This window comes from Athene noctua, chromosome 1, assembly GCF_965140245.1.
Source record: "Athene noctua chromosome 1, bAthNoc1.hap1.1, whole genome shotgun sequence".
In the NCBI taxonomy this organism is placed as follows: Eukaryota; Metazoa; Chordata; class Aves; order Strigiformes; family Strigidae; genus Athene; species Athene noctua.
In genome coordinates, this window is record NC_134037.1 from 55952407 (window position 1) to 55973923 (window position 21517).

The 21517-nt window shown below is 39.3% G+C and overlaps 1 protein-coding gene across 2 annotated transcripts in view; it reads right to left on the bottom strand.

Annotated features, from left to right (window-relative positions):
- Window positions 1–1190: 1190 nt before the first annotated feature.
- Window positions 1191–21517, bottom strand: part of FRK (fyn related Src family tyrosine kinase) — a 54585-nt gene continuing 34258 nt past the window's right edge. For both annotated transcript variants that reach the window (XM_074923520.1, XM_074923529.1), the window contains 4 exons: window positions 11982–12140; window positions 6794–6975; window positions 4459–4624; window positions 1191–2603 (listed from right to left, as the gene is read on the bottom strand). In XM_074923520.1, the coding sequence (XP_074779621.1) occupies window positions 2389–2603; window positions 4459–4624; window positions 6794–6975; window positions 11982–12140 (722 nt within the window). In that variant the 3' untranslated portion in view covers window positions 1191–2388. The remainder of the gene's footprint in view (window positions 2604–4458; window positions 4625–6793; window positions 6976–11981; window positions 12141–21517) is intronic.

Below are 21517 nucleotides of genomic sequence, written 5' to 3' on the forward strand. Positions count from 1 at the left end.
TTAAGGAGCAAGGTATCCAATTTAGCTGAACGAACAGATCTTCTATTCCCTGTATGTTAGTTTAGAGAGATATTTATTGCATAGGTCTGCTTTCTTCAGAATTACTGGCATCACTTCAGTGGAGTCCTACAAGATCTTTCTAGCTTACACCCAAGGGCAGTGGCCAGCACACAGGAGCTTAGACCAGTTGGTATAATGCAGAATCCTGAAAATTGCTATTTCCCTGATGTCGATTTTTTGATTTTTTCCTGGCAACTCATCTCCTGTGAACTGCATGCATCTGTGCTCTTTAAGATTATATTTCTTTTATCAACAGTTTTTTTGAGCTGGGCAAACTCAATTTTTATTTGCAACATTCTCCATGTTTTAAGTCTGAAACATCATGTTAGAAATAGTGCTTGAACACCAAGATTGCAAGCTTGACGCAGAGATCTTTCCAAATAACGGCATTCCTGCTCTTATTACATAAACCTACTCTGTGGGATTTGCTAACCTCATACTGTAACAGTATTAAACACAGCTACCAGCCAGATGGGAGATGCATGGATTGATGGAGGTTTGATAATCATAAATAAAATCTTGTTGGGGCCATGAGCCAGTAGCTAGCATGATTCGCAAAACAAATATGGATGGAGGACAGTAGGAGACTTTGCCTGGGAGTCTCCGAGTTCCTTCCATGCCAATTCTTATCACGATGTGTTTGGCAAAGCCATCTAACATCTTCTTCTTTTAGAGTGGATGACTACTTTCCAAAATTGTATGGATGCTATGACAGCTAATTAATTATCACTGTGTTGTGCTTTAGAAATGCAATTAGTATAAAGAGGGTTAGTAAGGAGAAACACTGCACAGAAAATGAAGGTGAACAGAGACAGAATGCTAGTAAGACTCTAAGTGTAGTAAGATAGAAAGAGAAGAATACATAAAGAAAGGAGTTTTGAATAGCAAGTACGTAAGAGATATGTATGAAAGAAAAAGGTGTGCTGCCTTCCAAAAGTAGAGGAGGGGAAAAGGAAATTAAAAATTAGAAGCAAGTCACTGAGATGAATGGATTTAAAGTAGAAAGAGAAGAAAAGAAAATGAAAAAAATGTAATAAAAGCCACCCAGCCTTTAAAGTAATGAATCTTTTCATTTATTTATACCCTTTTGATATTAGAGGAAAATGGTAGCACACTTACACTGAGCTCACACTATGTTAACACAGTACAGCTCTTAATTCATGGATTATGTTGCTAAATAATTAACTGATGAATCATAAGTAAATAATTAAAACTTGGTTCTCTAAGCCTCACAATTGAGAACATAAAACTGTCACAGTGATATCAGATTTTAGCAGAACTACTATTGTAGTTAATTAGAAAAAACGCAAAAAAAATTGTAAAATCTGTAGCTGTAAAGACTTGCTAGCAGAAGCACCTGGGTTCCATTTCCCCATAGAATAAAATGGATCATCTATTATTTAAATCTCCCATATTAAAGTTACATCTGGAGAAGATGGAAACATGGATTGTTAGTTCCTCTGCAAAATACTTAGACCTGACCTGGGCCTTGTCCTTTTGGAGTGGGTCTGTGACTTGGGCAGCAGGATAGGAAAGGGTGTCACTCTAAAAGACTTAAGACATTATTGAGTTCATGTTAAAATACCTTTTTCTCCAATATCCCTAAAATTAAGAACTATAAAACAAAACCTTACACTTCAACGGAAAATAACTCATTGGTTCTGTGGCAGGATTTAACAACATTAAGAACAAACAGCTTCAAAAAACTAATAATTTGTTTATTCTTGTAGAAAAGGAAGAGTAGACAAACCAAAAAAAAAATCACTCTTTGCATCCACCAAATAAAATAATTCCTTTTCTTCCATGATACAGCAAAAGCATGTGTACTTCAAGTCTAAGCAAGGCAATTAATCTCAATTCTGCCATCATCACAGTCACAGTTATTTTTTTTTTTACAGTAAGAGGAGTCTGGAAGCACAGATCCCGCTGTGCAGACCCGTCACATTCCTTCATGACATCAACCTGGTAGAAATCAAAAATCTAAGGAACAGCAGATAATTATTCCAATAAAGAAATTACAAAATGCTACAACGGTTATTGAACAACACTCATTTAATTTGTTCATTGTGATCTGTCATTTAAAAAATAAATAGAAGACTTTTTATTTTTCAGAAGCATGCACCCTTCCAGCTTCCTGATGCTTAGTCTTGTGGAACACGCCGGCAGCAAAAATTTTTAGTGTCTTTGAGTATCCACATGGGGATGAAAATGTGGCAGAATTTCTCAGCACCCCCTAATAACCTCCACACCTGAGGTTAGGCTGATTTCACAGCCCCACGCCCTTCAGCCATGTTGGGTAGCATCTGCCCCCAGACTCAGCCTGGGGGTTCATTTCACCATGTCCTGGGCGTGAGCGTAGGAGGAGGAGTCAGTCTCGAAGTAGCACTCCAGCTGCCCGCAGAGGGCCTCAAAGGTGGGACGCCCGCCCGCCTCCGCACTCCAGCACTGCAGCATCAGCTGGTAGAGCGGTGCAGGGCAGGTCTCTGGCTGAGGAAGTCTGTACCCTTTGTCCAGCATCTGGATCACCTGGTGTCCTGGCATACCTGCAAGCCGAAAGGAATTCATCGGGATACTCGGGGGTCTACTAAGCAACACCATGTGTCCCTATCTCTTACTGACACCATGTGTCCCTATCTCTTACCAAGAGGAGGTAATGGGATGCTCCCCTGTGAGGTGCAAGTGCAGGCTGAGGGCAGAGCTGTCCTCAGCAAGCCCCCTTCTATGGCAACAGCCCACAGGAGTCACCAGAGGACCCCAAACCAGCAGTTACAAACCACATGAAGCATTTCCCAGCCCCCTCACCTTGACTGCACCACCTGAGCAGCATAGCAAATGGTTCATCTGGGTGTGAGGCTTTTCCTCTGCCATCTTGGTTTGCCAGAATTTTTCTGACACCTGTTGCCCTTAAATTGTTCCTAAACCTCTCTAGTGTCAGTGACTCCAAAATCTCCCAAGAAAATCTGTCCTGCTGCTGAATTTTCCTCACATTTAGAAAGCTTTCCCTAACGGCAGCCCTAAGTTTCCTCTGGTGCAGCTACGCAACGGCATTCTGCCTGCTCCGTCACCATGAGTCATGTAGAAGAATCCATTCCCCTACCTTTGCTATACCTTTATATATTAAATATTTATATAGTTATATATTGTCCTGTTCTCTTTCAATTTTAATTCTCTACTCTTTAAATTAAATCTTGAATTGTGTCATATTTACTTCTTTTCCCAAATCTCTGAATGGTGTTTCCTCTGTACATTACCCACTGCCACCATAACCTCTTTTCCTAACTGATTACCGAGGACAAACTCCTGGAAGTAATACCAAGTAAGCAAATAGCCATGGCAAAAGAACATTTTCTACTGTAAATTTACAGATAAACTATGCCTCTGCAAAGGAATAATGCTGAAAGTACTTTCAGACAATAACAAGAATCATAGTGTGACATATCATTTATACTTGAATATCTTATTTATGCGTGTGTGTGTGTGTGTACTTATGCACACACCTATAGTTTATATCAGAAAGAGCTGACGATTTTTTGCTTTGGGTTTGTTTGGGGTTTTTTTTCAGAACAGTTTCACAGGAGGTAAGCCTGGGAATCAAAAAGCAAGATCAATTTTTCCTTTTACAGAAAATACCAGTTTGGGATCCTGTGAAATGTAGTTTATGGTGAATGCAACACCCCTCAGGCCTGTACAGATGCAGCATAACTTTTTTTTGCTTTAGTCCTTCCCTTGTGTTCTCACCAGCACAAAATGAGTCACAGTCAATCATCTCACTGATACCTTGTGTTATGGGAGCCACAGTTCCTTGAGCATTTCTCACAGAGCTAGGAATAATAGCTCCTTTCATACCATTAAATCTGCTTTTGAGGTTGGTGACATTCCTAATTCTTGTGATCCTTCTCTTTATGAAGACTCCACTGCAATAGTCAAATATGAATGAAGGAGGTAAAAACACCCTGATTCATTTTTCAAACACCTTCTTCCTGAAGTGCCTGTACAGCACTTGACACACAATCATATGTTCTTCCATGAGATATCCTCAAAAAGATAAATTTAAAAAAAAAAACAAGGGCAAAATGGGGACAGAAAAACCTTCCCTTCTTACACATTCCTAAACTTGGCATCTTTGATCTGATGCTGGAGGGAAATAGCCAGTTGGCTTAGGTGCCTGTGCAATGCATGTTGTCTCTACTGAGGGGAAGCTTGAATGGCTGCTAATCACAGCCTTGGGAAAGCTTCCAGGGAGCCTGGGGCAGCCAGAAGGTCTGACCCTTTAAATGGACCTCATCCGAACAGCCTTCTTTCTGTATTTACAGTTTTAACCCTTTAACATGCCTGTAGTACATGGCATTCTTAAAGCAAGAAAACATTGGACATCATTCTCTAGGTAAAAGCACTTACCAGCATAAGGCATCTTCCCATAGGTGATTATTTCAAACAGAAGTATTCCAAACGACCAGACATCTGACTTAACGCTGAATTTGTTGTAGCGGATTGCCTCTGGGGCTGTCCATTTCACTGGGAGTTTTGTTTCATGCCTAGCTTCATATACATTTTCATTTTCTACCTGTCATGGGTAAAACGAAGCAAGCCTGATTTCAGATCTGCTTCAGCAAAGCACTTAAGCACCTGACCAAGCTAAGCATGTGCTTAATCTTACCCTCTTTTACACAAGCAGTTGCCTTTCATAGTATTAAAGCATGCACTTTCTGAAGTCTATTGTTGAATTGGGCTTCACAGTTGAGAAATGCTACATTTCATCGGAGGCTTTTCTAAAGCATTTATCATTTCAAGAGAGCACACAGCGTTGGAGTGGTTTGTGATTAATTATGACCTGCTACTGTGAATTCTGGACCTGGCATGCAAGATTTCAAAAGTCTGTCAGGAGTGGCAGTGTAAGCATCCTGCTGACACTAGAGACCAAATGGCTCCACGTTTGGTCTTCAGTAAACAGAGAAGGCAAGAGCAAGAGCTAATGAATTTCAGAACCTTTCTTCTGTGATTTATTGCAGTGTTGAAGGGCCATTGACTTTTATAACAATCACTTAAGCAGCTTTCGGGGACCAAAGAACAAACTCTAAGTGATTCCAATTAACATACTAGCTTACAGTGGGTCCAATTAATTCAAATAAAGTGAAGATGAAAAGACTGAAAGACATGAAGAAAAATTATTTACTTGCATATTTGTAGAATCACATCCTTAAAGTTTTATAGCACAGATATCTAAACTTTGTGAACATTTATTCTCCCTTTAATTCCTAAATGTAATTTAGTGTACATCATTCACATCTAAGCCTTGGTCAGGTTTTTCACATGCAAATCCAGGCAAAGCTGTACAAGATTTTGTTTGTTTGATTGTTTTTAATACAGAATGTATATTTCCCAGCTGTAATCCCCTATAGTTTTGGAAAGACTGGTTCTTAGTTATTTGTATCTACATAGTGATACAAGTTGACATCTTGACCATAATACTCATCTCTGAAAACAAGAAATTATTTCATTATGCTAATTAACGCAGACAGAAATGCAGATTTCATTTCTCACACCTACTCCTTTGCATGTGACCATGTTAGTGCTTCAGCTTAGGAGACAATATTCCTAAGAATGTCTGCTGAGATGACTCTATGACAGAGTGTTTTAGTAAAGTTCAGTTTTAACAAGAAATGTCAACAGCTGTAAATTATTACTCTCTCGAGTGAGGACAGAGGAGAAATATCCATTGTGAGCATTGTTCATTTAAAAATATATATTTTTCATGTTAAAAATATGCAATCTGAACTTATGCATAACTAGAAGAATCAAAATTAAGCAAAAAGCACATTCAAAGTCCCTTGATGCCATTGTCAAGCCATTATTCTATATCTCAGTATGCAATAAATCCAACTCTCTTATGAACTTCAATTTCTACTGCTTGAATGGAAGAAAACAAACAAGAGCAGAGAGCTTTTTAGTCTGTTTTTCCTTCTCAGTTCAAGAACATCAATCAATAAAAACAATAAGACGACCTCAAAAATTATGGATTACATATTGAAATCCATAAAATATGGCAAATCAAATCCTTCCAACTCTGATCAAATCATTTCTGAGGTAGGAAATCTCATTTCTAAACCACAGCTCTTTCCTTGGGTGATCTTGGTCAGCATTACTTGGCATTCCATGTCCTCAAGGGTTAGAGAAAAAAAATAGTGCAATGGCAAAAAACTTGCAACTGCATCCAATTTAAAGCTCTGAGAGATCACTTTGTGAACTCCACTGTTAGTCATAGAGAGACATAAGGACCTTTTAAGATTACTACCTGTACTCCCAAGCATCATGGAGACAATGGGGAAGTGAACAAGGAGAGAATAGCTGTCAATACATTTTTATATGCCTTCCCTTACAGGCTCAGGAATATAATTTTGCCATCATTCCTGTGATCTCACTCCATGTGGCAGACACTAGTGTTGTGGATAAATGTTGTGCAGCAAAGGATATTGCTTGCTAGGCTCCTTCGCTGGTGGCTGAGTGGGAAGCAGACCACCAGGATGCCATCTTCAGAGTGACACCAAGACACAGGCCTCTAACTTTGCATGGAATAACGCAGTTAGAGGTTACAAGTGAACAAGTTAGGGGTCCTTTTCTCCCTGGGCATGCCTTTTGCCATAACCCAGCAATCCAGAGGCTACAGTTCATCCTTTAGTTGACCTCTTCCACCTTGTTCCCCAGAGTTAATCTAATTCATCCTCTCACAACCCACCTTAAAAACTCTTGCAAGTCCAAAGTCTGCCACTTTGTAAACACTGTGTTCACCAACAAGAACATTCCTGGCTGCCAGATCCCGATGGATATAGTTCTGAGATTCAAGGTAAGCCATCCCGGAAGCCACCTGAGCAGCCATGTCTACTTGATGTGGGAGAAAGATTTGGGAGCCTGCATCTTCTGTTTAAAAAGATGACAAGGATAACATAATATTTACAGTATTCAGATATAAATACATATCAGGTGGCTGGATCAAATAGACAACACGAATCAACAAAACCATGCAATGTAACAAAGTAACAGCCCAACCAAATGACAGAGGTTAGTGAATGACACTACTTAAAGTCATTCAGCTAGTTTCACGATAACTGAGCAACAATGCTTGTCCCATCTTCTCTAAAAGAGTATATACTAAATGCAGCAGTTGATCTAGGGCTGGAAAGAGCTTCTGACACAGTCCAAAGAAAAAGACATTTATCTACCAATAGTAATGCAGATGTTTGTCTTTCTGACAAGTGTATATCCCGTTCCAAACTGTGAGTAAGAGTTAATGTCAGTACTTGCTGGGTGTAGCCAAAGCTGACTAAAGATGGAAAAGCACAAAATTATGCTGGTTCCCTGTTCTTCAATGATTCTTACTAGGAAATATACCATCTGCTGTCAAGTGTAACTCTCATTTTCACTTTCCAGTCCACTTGACTGCTTCACGCTGTTATCTCTGTTGCTGCTACTCAACAGCAGGACTCCTTGAGCTGCTTTCAAGCTGCCTGCTTCTCTTGTAGAACTTTCTGAAGCAATGTGCATGCCGTTCCCACAACTGTAAGATCAGCAAGTCCCAGAAATAGAGATTTGGCAATCAAAGATCGGCTGTTCAAACAAAGTAGTAGAAGAAGTTTGAGCAGAGCAACTTGCCTCCACAAATGAAGCAAGGAGGCTTAGGCCATGATAAACTGCCACTAAAAATAGTGAGACAGGTACTCAGAAAAGAGTCATTGGTGTATAACATTAGAATTCAAATTCAGGGTCTTTGTGGCATTTTGGGGACAGCTGACCTCACAGCAAATAATTTGTGCCACAAGGTAATCTAGGTAAGCCAAATCAATATTATAGTCAAGCACCACTGTCACCCAAACCCAAACACTGCAGCACTGAAGAATGAGTGTCTACCACTGTAGCCTCTAATACTCAGAATGGTTTCTGTTTCAGAATCTTATCAATATCAAAAAGCTGAGTGCTTGCTGCTACATTTATTGGTAGTCCTCCTTTCTCATTGAGGATGGTGACTTTTTCTTACTGCATCTGAGTTAAGGAAATAAAACATTTTGTAGCTGGCAGTTTTCTGTTCCTTATTTTGAATTGATTCGTAATGAAAGTGTGTCTTACCATTGTTTTGCATAGCCTGCTCCTGTTCTGCCATTTTATCTTTTTAACCTTGTAATCATTCCTTATGAAGAGTGAAATTTTAATTTACTCATCTAATTCTAGTTTACTAATCTATTCTGCAATCTCCAGGCCTCGAATTTCCTGCATATCTGGATGTTCTGAGAGGAATAGGTAAAATAAATGAATTTTAAATTATTACATTTGCCCTGTATGTCTATTGTCTTATTTCCTTTTTGAAGCTAAACTCATTGTTATGATAATCCAGCACTAAGATTATTTACTTCTATTGTTGACTCAGAAAGTCTTTTCCTCTCCCACACATAGGTTTAATATCTGCCTTGACCTTTTAAAGAGAGAGGGAGAAAAATGAGGCTATAAGAAAATCTATGGCTTAACCATCAAGAAAACCCATCACCAGGCCACAGACTAATATAACACTGAAGTTTTTCAGTTCTGATAACTGGCAGACATCAACATTTATTATTCATCTTACTGGACAAAGATATAAATCCTCAAATAACACTTATGTTGTATTTAATCAGAAAATAACTACATATGTACAAGTAGTTTGCATGAGTCCTGGATTTTGGAAACCAGCTTATGTGACTGAGTTTAAAATCCCTCTCTCTGTGTTTCCTTTCACACTGCTCCTTCAGCTGCGCAGGCTGCTGAAAGCAGACAAGGATGCAGACAGATGCGAGCACAGGTTTGTCATTGCTCTGATGATGCTCCAGGCTGGCCTGACACAAGCTTGCTCCAAGAGGCAGAACACAGCAATGTCATGGCAAAAAAAAAGGATGACTCATAAGCCTCTTGTTTAATGAGATGCCTCAGCACAGAATAGGAGTTAGAGCTGTTAAACCCTTATTCCCTGCAGGACACACAGGTGGACTGTGTTAAAGGACAAGGATGAGATCCACCTTAAATGGTGGAGTTGCAACTGAAGACTATTTCTTCCACTGGGGCCTGTTTGGGATCCCAGATCAGGCTGATCTGCATTTAGCATGTGGGCTGAGGAAAGAGAAGAAGCTACCATTGCCCTGGCTGCTGCAGTATTTTTTGGAGGGTTTCTCTCTGTGAGCCAGTTCTGCACTGCTACTCTTCTGGAACTAAAGAAGGGAAAGCTGTAATGAGGAACCTCAGCTGATCAGGAGCTGCAAACTGTGCACAAAGATGAAGCATGAGTCTCTCTGGGATCTGAAGTTCAAATCATGTATGGTTGTCTCATAAAGATTTCTGACTATATCTCCAAAATCCGTTAGGCCAGTCAAGCAAGTTCAAGTATGGCCCTGAGTTAGTACAACTACAGAGGTTTCCAGGCTAGCTCCTATCTGGCTGGTTGAGAGCAGGTTGGAAGAGTTTCCAGCTGTATTCATATGGATATACATGTGCTTTAGTCTGTTTAAAAGTGTTGTAAAGAAGGAAAAACTACAACAAAAAACCCCAAAGTTAATATAACTTCCACACTCAAAACCTGGCACTACAAGTGAATTTATAAAACTTTCCCATGGCTTATTCTTTATCCTATGAAGAAAATGTAGTGCCTCCATGTCCTTTTTTTACTAATATTTTTTGACAAAGCTATCACCCTTATATGAAATATTTATTAGAGAAAATATTAAAGAAGGCTTAGGGTCTGCACCCTGTTCTAAACAATCAGTTACAACATCTCACATAGGAAAGATAGGAAAATATTCTCATTGACAGATGTCTGAAAATAAATAAATAAATAAATAAATAAAATAAATAAACGGCACTTTCCCCAGTTGAGAGCATTACCTCTGCAATAATTCACTGAACTTCAAGACTACATCCCTGCCAAAACAAGCTCCAGGTCTATCAGAATTGATAAAAACCCTCATATGTTTATGACAATTTCATTCACATCCAATAACAAAGAAAAGTTTTCAGTTGCATTTTTCTCATACTGGTGGCAGCTCAATAACTCTGCATAGCAGTGTTCATCAAGAAGTGTCCCAAAGTACATTCACAGGGTGCACAGGGAATTCACATGCCCATCATTATTAAGTTGCTGTCATTATGGTGGAATGCGATAGTCATTATGCATTAAATATTAGGGATTTTTAAAGCTGAGAAAAACAGACTATGCATTTATAGGAAGGGAAATTCAACCAAAGAATGATTTCTGGACTTCCCCTCTGTTCCAGTTTGCCATATTTACCCATAGTGCACACAGAGACAGCAGCCTTTTGGAAATGTTTTTCTGGTTCCTGCAGCGGCTGAGTCTCAGGAATGCTTATCAGGAACTGTGCACTGACCAGCAGTCGATACAGATCACTTCCAGTCACAGAGCTCTATGCAAACTTTAAATCACTTTCCTTACTACACTGATGGTAATGACTTTTCTCTGAGCAATACCTTTCAAAACACCTGGATCTCTGCTTCCACCTTCTAGTTCTGTTTATCCCCCTGTACATAGGTCATCAGACATGTGGAGATACCACTAGGCTGTGTTTCAACTGGCCATTTTTATGGTTATCTTGACAGGTGCTTAGAAACCAACTGACCTTCCACCATCTCTCTTGATGCAGGGCTACAAGAATGAGCACTCAGGCAAAGATCAGGCTGCACACGTGCTGCTCACAGCATGGGCAGCTGCTGTGCATATGCTGGCAACTGACCCACTCACAGGCTACGGCACTGATGTGTCCTGGACACCACGCACAAACAGACCAGTTTTCACCTCTGCAATAGCTGTGACTCATCCTGGCTTTCTCAAAGATATTTCTCCTGTGCAATAAATGCTTTCGTGCACAGCAATCATTTCCTGATCTGCCAGGCTTCAATCAGATAAGGAGCAACTTTCACACAAAGGCACCAAAGAGGAGAATTTAAAGGAAATTTGTGCTTTGCTACCTCTGGCCACTAAATGTCTACAAAACTGAAGATGATCTGGCCCAAGATTGTTGCAGCCTCTCTCTGCACAGTTCCTGGTGGAGTTGTCCCTCTACCAGAGATTTCTTTAGCTGCAATTGTCCCTGGACTGAGTCTCACTTAAAAAATGGTTCCACAGAGAAGATGGGGAAAGGCATGTGTCATGGTAAATGCTGTCTGTGGTACTTCACAGGGCTTTGCCTTATGGGCTGGAGACAGAGAAAGAATTTAGCAAGACGATCACAGTGAACATTTTGTCTTCAAGAGATCGTTAGAGCTTTAGAGACATTTGGCATCTCAGAGACATCTACTAAACTGAAAATGGGTAACAACAGTAGAATCAAGCATTTCTCAATAGCAGGGATGAATTTAAAGTGCAATCATTATGCTAGTCTGTTCCAGACTGTACAACTTTATTTTTAATTATTATTTGCCTTTAAAAGAGCACTTTGAAGTGCTGCTGAGATAAAAGCCCTGATGCGAATAGGCAAGGGACAAATTCACAGTGAAAGGTTATCCCTGCCTAGTAATAGATTTCAAAGCTGTTAAGTACATTTTGTGGAAGTGCCTCTATTTCATGTCAAATATGATGACCCATCCTCCTGGATGCTTATATTTTTATTCTGTTGGTGTACGTTCCCATCTACTCATAGAAATGGGTGGAAAAATGTGGGTCATTATGAGGCAAGAATCAAACTGTGAATGTGATTCTCTCCTACTTCTCAAATACTTTGGCACGTCAAAAATTCATAAACCTCTTTCTTCCGTCTTTTCTCATCCTCATATGTGACAAATAATGTAGCTTTTATATTAAACCAGAGTGTTGTACTTCTATCCTTTATGTTAGTGCATTTGCTAAACTGACAGCTGTGGCACCCCTTGAAATGAGTTTATAGTCATTTGCTTACTTTGAAGGTATTCTAGAAGACTTCCATATCTCATCAACTCAGTAATAATATAAATTGGGTCCTCCAAAGTACAGACAGCATAAAGTTGTATAAGCTTTGGATGTCTCAAGTTCTTCATTATTTGTGCTTCCCTCAGAAAGTCCTTTGGATCCATTGAACCTGAAAAAACAGAATATAACAAAACATAAGCTGGTTATTAAAGGCCTTCCTGCCAGCTTGGCAGTCTTAAGGGAATAACTGAGATTGTTTTCTGTCTTTCAAAGTACATTAGCATCTCAAATCTTCACAGTTACCACAGAAAACAGACAGTGCAGCTGAAATAAACAGTTAATGAGTGAAACATGCCAGTTGCACAGGGGCAGAGAACATATGTGTTCCAGTCACCAGAAATATAAAGGCTAAAATTAACTGCCCCCAGGCCTCCCCCAAACAGAAAAAAGTGAGGCTACAATGTTAAATGATATAATTTAAGCAAACAATTATGTTATAACTGGTTAACGAAATGACCAGAAACTGAGGCAAGAGTGCCTAGATAATGAGCATAAAATTTCTGACATAAAATTGGTGCTGCAATAAGAATTTGTTGCGCTGTTTTTTCAGCTTCAGCAATCAAAACCTGAAAGCACTGAAATCACTTTAGCATATAAGGAGTAGATGTGTGCATTTTATATACATAAATACAAATAACTATTTATAATGTTCACATAATAGCAACCTTATTAGAAATACCAATGTATGCACAGATGTAGCAGTAATTTTACACTCCCTTAAATGCAGAAGTATCTTAACAGCTAACGATCCCAAATTTTAAGTGTTAACATAAAGTCATAATATCTCTAGTTCTATTCATATACACAGTGAGCCAGTGCATAAACTATGTCAAAGAAGCAATACAGATATGGCACACGGAGCTAGAGTCAGTGGTAAATTTAGGATTAGAGCTCATATGTCCTGAAAAGGAGATTGATTAGAAAAAACATGCACAAATTCACAAAGTTTCATTAAGAAAAGATTACAATGAAGGTTTGGGGAAAAAAATCTACCCATCTAGTCTGCTCTATGCCATGTTTAAAAACAAACTCTTTTCTTAGTGTAAGCAGACTGAGTCATTTGAGAAGCCAAGGCTGCAAGAGTAAGAATCTTTATGTTTTCTTAACATTAGGTAAATGACAAGGTTCATTGGGAGTTTGGCTCTCTTCCAAACATGGATGTTTAAATGAAGTGAAATGCTGGGAGGATGCTAAATGGCTCAGCAATGAAACTGCACCAGAAAATCTGTTCTACAGTATGAACTGGCAAATCAGCCACTGGCCCCCTTCACCCAACACCTACCTTGAATGTCGCCTCCTGAAAAGTGCCCCAACCTATTTCTCAAAACATAGCAATGATGTGTGATTTCATATCCTTGCATCAATGCTAGAGGAATGACTCAGAAATGCTTCTGACATAGACTTTATGAAAAAAAAAAGAGCCACTTGACATTGCAACCTGTGAGAGCAAAGATTATTGCAAGGGACAGGTGCCCCTTTCTCCCCGTGTCCTCATACTTTCCTTGTCAATCCCATGGGGTCCAATTTGACAGTACTTTATAGGATGCCATTAGGAGGGATGGTGAAAGTTAATGGATTTCCATGCCATCAATAAATGGATAGCAGCCAATAATACATCTACTCAACAGGTACAGGCTATACCCATTTCCTTCTGTCACTGTCAGAAGGAAGTGGGAGCCTGCATGAAAAATAAATGACTCATACTTGGTCTGGATAAAGCAGAGATTATGACAGTCAGGTGGGGAAAAAAAAAATACCTGTAATGTTATGTCCTTTTCCTGTTTGGAGCAGCATAAGATTTACAGATTTATTTGAACTTTCCACCAATCATAGACTCCAAAAAACAAAGCCTAGGGTTGTCTTTATAGGGTTTAGACTCACTTTGATACTGATTTAACATTGTGGTCAACTTGCTTACTCTTTTCAAGATAGATGCATTTGTTATTGAAATCATCCTAAAGTCTACAAAGAAGTTGCATGGTGTGAAGTATTCTACCTCCAAAGGTAAATGCATAAGCATGACTAGTGATTTATCATTGCTGCCAAAATCAGACAAGTCAATGCTAAAAATGGTAAATTTGCTAACTTGGGGTCTATCAAATCACCTGCCCTCTGGATCATTATATAGGATTTCTTCACAGAAAATGACAATATCTGATTTGTTCCCATCATCAAAGTTTATCTACAAGGAAACTCGCAGTTTAATCATGCTATAAGCTTCTTCCAACAATCTGAAACCAAGCAACATGTTTTTCACATATGACAACTTCCAATAAATTGATCAGGAAGGAAGTATCCTATTAGCTGAATAGAAGCAAATCCTTCTTTACGCTGTAAAAGTAATTAATAATAATGATAACAAAGCAGTGACAAAGATCAATAAGAATTTCCTGTATATTTTAAAGAGCATATGTAACCTTCAGTTTTACTTACTTTATATCTTTAAATAGCACAAGTAGCAGATAGAGCTCAAAAAACAGCCCAGAGCCCTGTAGCTCTTATACTGTAGTTATTAAGTGGATTGTATGCTAACTGAAAAGAAATAAAAAGTGTCCTTATCAGTGTTAAGATTAGGTTTCAGCAACTAGATAAACCAAGTAAAAACTGCCTCTAAAACCAATCTTGCAACAAATTAGTTAGGTAAACCCTGTTACAACAGTGGCAAAAAAAGTTACAAGACATTTCTTCGAGTAAGTTCATATAAATGAAATATATAAAATATATGCCACAAAGTTTCAAATAACCAGGCTTTCTTAGTTTGTAGTTAAATTACATGTGTTTTCAATGAAAACTTACATTTTCAGCTGTAAGTGGTAAAAACAGGATGAAGAGCCGATTAAGTAGAAATTACTTGATCAAAAACCAACTAGTTAACAGAAGCCTTTATTGAAACAAGTATCCCTTCTGTAAGACACCAGTTTGGGAGTGGATTGATCAGTATCGAAAGAAAATACAGTTTTGATAATTTGTTTCTTGAATGAAAAAAGGTTTAGTAAATGTAAAAGTCCTTCTTAAGAATAAAATGTAGTATGTTTCTTTGATGTGTTCTGTGATGTGCTGCTTTGCCAGAAACCACCTCTAATTTAAGCCTAGTTAAAGCAGGTATATCAGTTCTGATTATTTTCTGAAAATATTTTGTTCTAGAATTGAGGAAGCTTCACATTGTAAAATAAACACTGATGATTTCAAAATGAGTTAGAGAGAAAGGTCAGGTTTTTTCCAGTTTCCACTGGTCTAAGTGTAAGTGGCCCTTAAATATTTGATAAACCCCTCCAGAGACCCTTTGCAACTTTCAATAAACCTTCCCAAAGGGCTTCAAAGTAACCTTGTACTTCAGAGCAACCTTGTCTTCTGAATATGTTTATACAAAATGAACTTATGTAGGGAGTACATGGAGCATATGCTGTGATCTTCTGAATAAGTTTATGCATAATAAAGAATTAATATTAAAAAGACCAAGCTTTTGGTAACATGAGAGACTGAGTGTAAACTATTCATATTAATAGGAGAATGAGATAGGTATCTGACAATTCTCAAGTAGCTTTCTCACCTACAGCAATGAACTTACAAGTTAGTGTAAGGTTATGTACTGAACTAAAAGGAAAATATTTCTTTGTTCAGGGAAATTGGGAGACTTTCCTGAGTGCAAAGCTTTTTACACTGCATATGCACTAAAGAGATGACATACTAAAGAACTGAAAATATTGTTAAAACCTCCACTGACAATACCAACCCAGAGATGATTTTAAGAAAGCCTCCTGAAAAAAAATCATGCTTAGGCAGCTTCCATGCAAACAGAGAAGCTTGGGAGATGCTTTACAATATGATAATGACAAATGCATCTGTCAACTTGAACAGGCATGAAGAACTTTCTCAGATACGATTAATTGGTGATGATAGATGTCTGTTTTACATGCTGACAGTTGGAGAAGCAAGCTAGCCCAGACAACAGGTTCTAGAGAATCCGTCACACTCAGCATAGGACAAGGTGCAAATCCCTGCTGCAATGATTTCCACTTAAATAGAAAAAACAGTATCTCAGTGAGAAAATAAAAACAGAAATGTGAAATGACATGTTCAGGGACCTACAGCAAGACAGTGCTGTCCAGAGCCAAGAATAGCAATTGCTGGTTTCTAGACCATTTTTCTATCTGCTGATCCCTACACCTCTTTGATGACTGTGGGTCAACAACTCAAAAGTCAGAGATGTTCTTCAAGGTAAAGATGTTTTTGTGGTTTGTTTTTTCATTCACACATCTGTCACTATGTTTTTGGCTGGTAATATATCACAGATGTCTCCAAAGCAAACACCAGTGAACAAATAAGAGAATTATCTGAATGAAGGCATCACATTACTCCTGCATTTTTTTTACAGTCACAGTGATCAACAAATTGTAATAAGAATGAGGAGAAGTAATGGGTAAAACATGGACCGAACAATGTTAAAGAATGAAGAACGGAGTGATCGTGGGGAATTTTGACTATTGTAAATGTGAAAGAGGTGAATTTTGTATAAATTGTCCACTTTGATGTTATGATGATGTTTTTCTGATTTTGGTGTGAGGAGTTCTTTTTGTTGATGTGACTGAAGTTTGTGTGATCACTGCGGATTTTAATGATAATTCTTGTATATGTGATTCACAGAAGTGAGGGGTGGAATGTATTGGGTTTGTGTGGCATGGTTTTGTTGGGGGGGGGGGGGGGGCTACAGGCTTCTTCTGTGAGAAGCTGCTAGAAGCTATATCCAAAGGACCCAATGCCATCAGCTCCAAGAAGGACCTGCCACTGGCCAAGGATGAGTGGTAATGGTAGTACCTTCTGGGATAATGTATTTAAGTAGGGGGAAAAGTTGCTGCACAACAGTAACTGCAGCCAGAGAGAGGAGTGAGAATATGTGAGAGAAACAACTCTGCAGCCACCAGTGTCAGTGCAGAAGGAGGGGCAGGAGGTGCTCCAGGCGCCAGAGCAGAGGTTCCCCTGCAGCCCGTGGTGCAGCCCATGGTGAGGCAGCTGTGCCCTGCAGCCCGTGGGGGTTGGCAGTGGGGCAGATCTCCGCCTGCAGCCCGGGGAGGGCCCCACGCTGGAGCAGGTGGATGTGCCCGGAGGAGCCTGTGACCCCGTGGGAAGCCCACGCTGGAGCAGGCTCCTGGCAGGGCCTGTGGGCACATGGAGAGAGGAGCCCACGCTGGAGCAGGTTTGCTGGCAGGACTTGTGACCCCGTGGGGGACCCGCGCTGGAGCAGTCTGTTCCTGAGGGACTGCACCCCATGGGAGGGACCCACGCTGGAGCAGATCATGAAGAACTGTAGCCTGTGGGAACAGCTCACACTGGAGCAGTTCATGAAGGACTGTCTCCTGTGGGAGGGACCCTACACTGGAGCAGGAGAAGAGTGTGAAGACTCCTCCCCCTGAGGAGGAAGGAGCGGCAGAGACGATGTGTGATGAACTGACCACAGCCCCCCTTCCCTGTTCCCCTGCACTGCTCAGGGGGAGAGGGTAGAGAAATCGGGAGCAAAGATGAGCCTGGGAAGAAGGGAAGGGTGGAGGTGTTTTAAGTTTTAGTTTCTATTTCTCATTACCCTATTCTGACTTGACTGCTAAGTCAAGTTTGTTTTGCCCATGATGGTAATCGGTGAGTCACCCTTCCTGTCCTTATCTCGACCCACAAGCCTTTTGTTATATTTTTTTTCCTTTTCCAGCTAAGGGGAGTGATAGAGTGGCTTTGGTATGTACCTGGCATCCAGCCAGGGTCAACCCATCACACCAAAAGACCCTAGTTTAATTATGAGTCTCGTGACTCTTCCTGCAAGGTTAATAGAAATAATGTATAAATATAAAGATCACAGACTAATCCTTCTGACATTTTGAAGGTCTTCATAATCCACCACTGCCTCTGAAAAAAATCTCCAAAGAGTCAGGGGAAAACATGGTTCTGGATCAATAGATTTAATCTTCTGATATTTTGGATTTTGAAGTATTGAACATTCTGTTAAGAGACGGACAACAAATGCTAGCAGAAATAGGATTTCATTGAAAAAGGATGGTTCACTGAATCTGAAAACATCACTGGTTGAGTTGTTTATCCTGCAAAATCTGCCCTATGGTCCGTAAGAGCTGTGTGTGGAGCCGTTTTGTCCATAGCCAGTGGACTATACCTAGATACTCCATAATCATAAAGGTAGAGGGTAACCCACCACCAGGTTCATCAGAAGATGGACATTTTCATATGGCTTCCTTTGGAAACCCAATCTTTCTGCAGTTCTAAACTAGTTCTTGGTCAGAGGGTTCCCAGGCTGACCAGTTTAAGATCTCATAGGCTCCACCAGCTTAATATTTTCCTCAGTTTTGTAACTCTTCTAAATTCTGTGGAATTATAGAATACTGCAGGTAGCTGAATTTACTTTCTCCAACTGTAGGCAATTATTTAGGCATTAAGATCTAAGTTAGTTGTCCAGACTTTACAATCAATGGAAAGAAACATGCCTTAATAGCATGTTATTCTCTCATTGTAATGCACATTTCTAACCTACAGTATGATATATCTGACATGTAAATGCTTATTTCTTCCCACTAATTATTAAAAATAAGCTATTAGATGCCTAAAAATATGAAAAATGTAGCTAGTATGCTACACATCAATGTTTCTGAAAGAAACACTTATGAAATTTCCAGTTTGTGTGCAATATCTGAAAAATTGGCTTTTGCTCCAAATTGGAATGGAAACAGATTTCTGAATACCCTAATTACTCACAAGTCAGGAATCACACATTTGCATGAAGGGACAACTGCCTCTGGGAAAAATCCATCAGTGTTATCTAACCAGAATTCTGGGAGTTTTATTTTTCCTACAGGTTGGAAGATCATCTAACTAAACACAATGATTTTAAGCCTTTGAGCAGCAATAGCTAGAATTATTGTAAGTCCTGGAAAAGTATTTGAGAAAGCAGAAGGGTACGATATAACAAGAAACTATATTTAGCCTTTCTAAAGACCATTGAATGTTGGTTTAACTCGCTCTGTATGTACCTCCAGAATGGAAAGAAAAAATAATGCATACAAGGAGGCTTTTATTTTATTACAAGAAGACATAGCAAGAGTTTAAGAGAAGACATCAGGTAAATCCAGATGAGAAATTAGGCCCACGTTCTTACAGATATAGTGATATACCATTAATAGAAACTGTCAAAGATAGCAGAGGCAACTTCTCTCTGTTTCTTCATCTCAGGACTGGAAGACTTGTAGTTATTATCTAGTCAAAAGCAAGATGTTTTTTGATTAAATATAAATATTCTACCTCAGCAGAGAGGTGAAATCTAATGACATATAAAAGCAAATTATTTAGACTATACATGATATAGGACGGGTGTACGCTGCAAAACAATGCTCAACAGAAAAACTCAAACTAGCAGAATTCTGTTCTGGCCTTCAGGCCTATAAATCTATGACATACTGATTGCATTATTCTCTTCTATATTGTTTGCTATGTGATTACCTTACTTGATTGACCTGTTCCTGCTTGGTAATAAGAGCATGGTTCCATGTCACAATTTCTCTGATGGCAAAGCCATTTTAACAGAACCCTCTCTATCTCAATTCCCTGTATTTAGCAGATCATTTCCAGTTTATCATAATTCTCCACTTCTCTGATGACCTTCTTTTCCAGTGGGTCAACACTGTAAAGTATCTCAGCAAAAAGATTTAAAATATGTCCCCTCCTCCCTCAGTGTAGACAACTTATTTAGATCTTTGAGACAAGCAAAAATTGTGCCGGGTCCTGCACTTTGGTCACAACAACCCCATGCAACACTATAGGCTTGGGGAAGAGTGTAGTGGAAAAGGACCTGGGGGTGTTGATTGACAGCCAACTGAACATGAGCCAGCAGAGTGCCCAGGTGGCCATGAAGGCCGAGAGTATCCTGGCTTGTATCAGAAACAGTGTGGTCAGCATGACTAGGGAAGTGATTGTCCCCCTGTACTTGGCACTGGGGAGGCCACACCTCAAACACAGTACTCAGTTTGGGGCTTGTCACTACAAGGATATTGAGATGCTAGAGCATGTCCAAAGGGTAATGAACCTGATAAAGGGTCTATAGTGCACGTCTTATGAGGAGTGGCTGAGGGAACTGGGATTGTTTAGCCTGGAGAAAAGGAGGTTCGAGGGAGACCTTATCACTTTCTACAACTACCTGAAAGGTAGTGAGAGAAAGAAAGCGAGATGGGTGCTGGTGTCTTCTTCCAGGTAACAAGCAAGTTGTGCCAGGGGAGGTTTAGATTGGATATTAGGAAAAAATTCTTCATTGAAAGCGTTGTCAAGCATTGGAACAGGCTGCCCAGGGAAGTGGTTGAGTCGCCATCCCTGAAGGTATTTAGAAGACGTGTAGATGTGGCACTTAGGGACATGGTTTAGTGATGGAATTGCCAGTGTTAAGTTAATGGTTGGATTCGATGACATTAAAGGTCTTTTCCAACCTAAATGATTCTGTGATTCTAACAGCGGAGGATCATTTTACAGTGTGTTACACTCAAAGCCTGAAAAATTGCTTATGTGAATATCAGAAGCTTCAATCTTAACATGATGTATTTCTTGATTATTCATTAACTACTATGTTTTCCATTCAGTTATCTTTATATTATGATGAACGATGTTACCCGACCTAGTCTTTGGTGTAATTTTATTAGTACCAAGCTAAGCATTTATTACTCAGGTTAGGGTGAGGGTATTGGGGTTTTTCGTTAATTATTGAAATGTTATTCCTCATGAGTAATGATGAGAACAAGCTATGGAAAACCAGTATGCTAGCTGATTACAGTAAGGCACTCCAAATGGTGAAAAACATTGTGTAGAGGAGGGTAATTCCCTAGAGAAGTATATTACAAGGTTAAATACTTCCAGTTGAGACTGAATTGTTTTTGTAGAATGAGATAGTTCACAAAGTACAGTGATAAGAGATTCAGTATTACTTATATAATTTATCAAGATGGCTTTGAGAATCAAATTCTTCATTCTGAGCATCACTAAATGCAATGTATGACTTTCTTATCACAGTATTAGATCGCAAACTCTGCTATCCAAGCATCACATCCAGGTGGGGCTTGTGTCTGCCCTAACTCAATATAACCCACTGTGAAATCAATGAAACTACTACTGTTGACCTTAACAGGAGTCAGACTAGAGTGAAAAAAACAGAGATAGAAAAAGTATTCATTAATAAAGCCTTTTTTCACAGCCAAACTATGATATTACAAAAAGTTTCACAATGGAAGGGGTTTCTTCTACTGCACTGTGCTAGTCTGTATGTAATAATGAGTTTGCAGTGAATATTATGTTTATTCCAGTGTAAAATTTAATTTTTAGCTAACAAACCTATTGAAGAAGTTTATGTGATCACTTTTTATTGTTTTATAGTCTTCTGTAAGTGCATTCTTAGGACACCCTATTATTATAGAAACTAAAAAAACCTTTTCCTCCTCACATCACTCTAGAAGT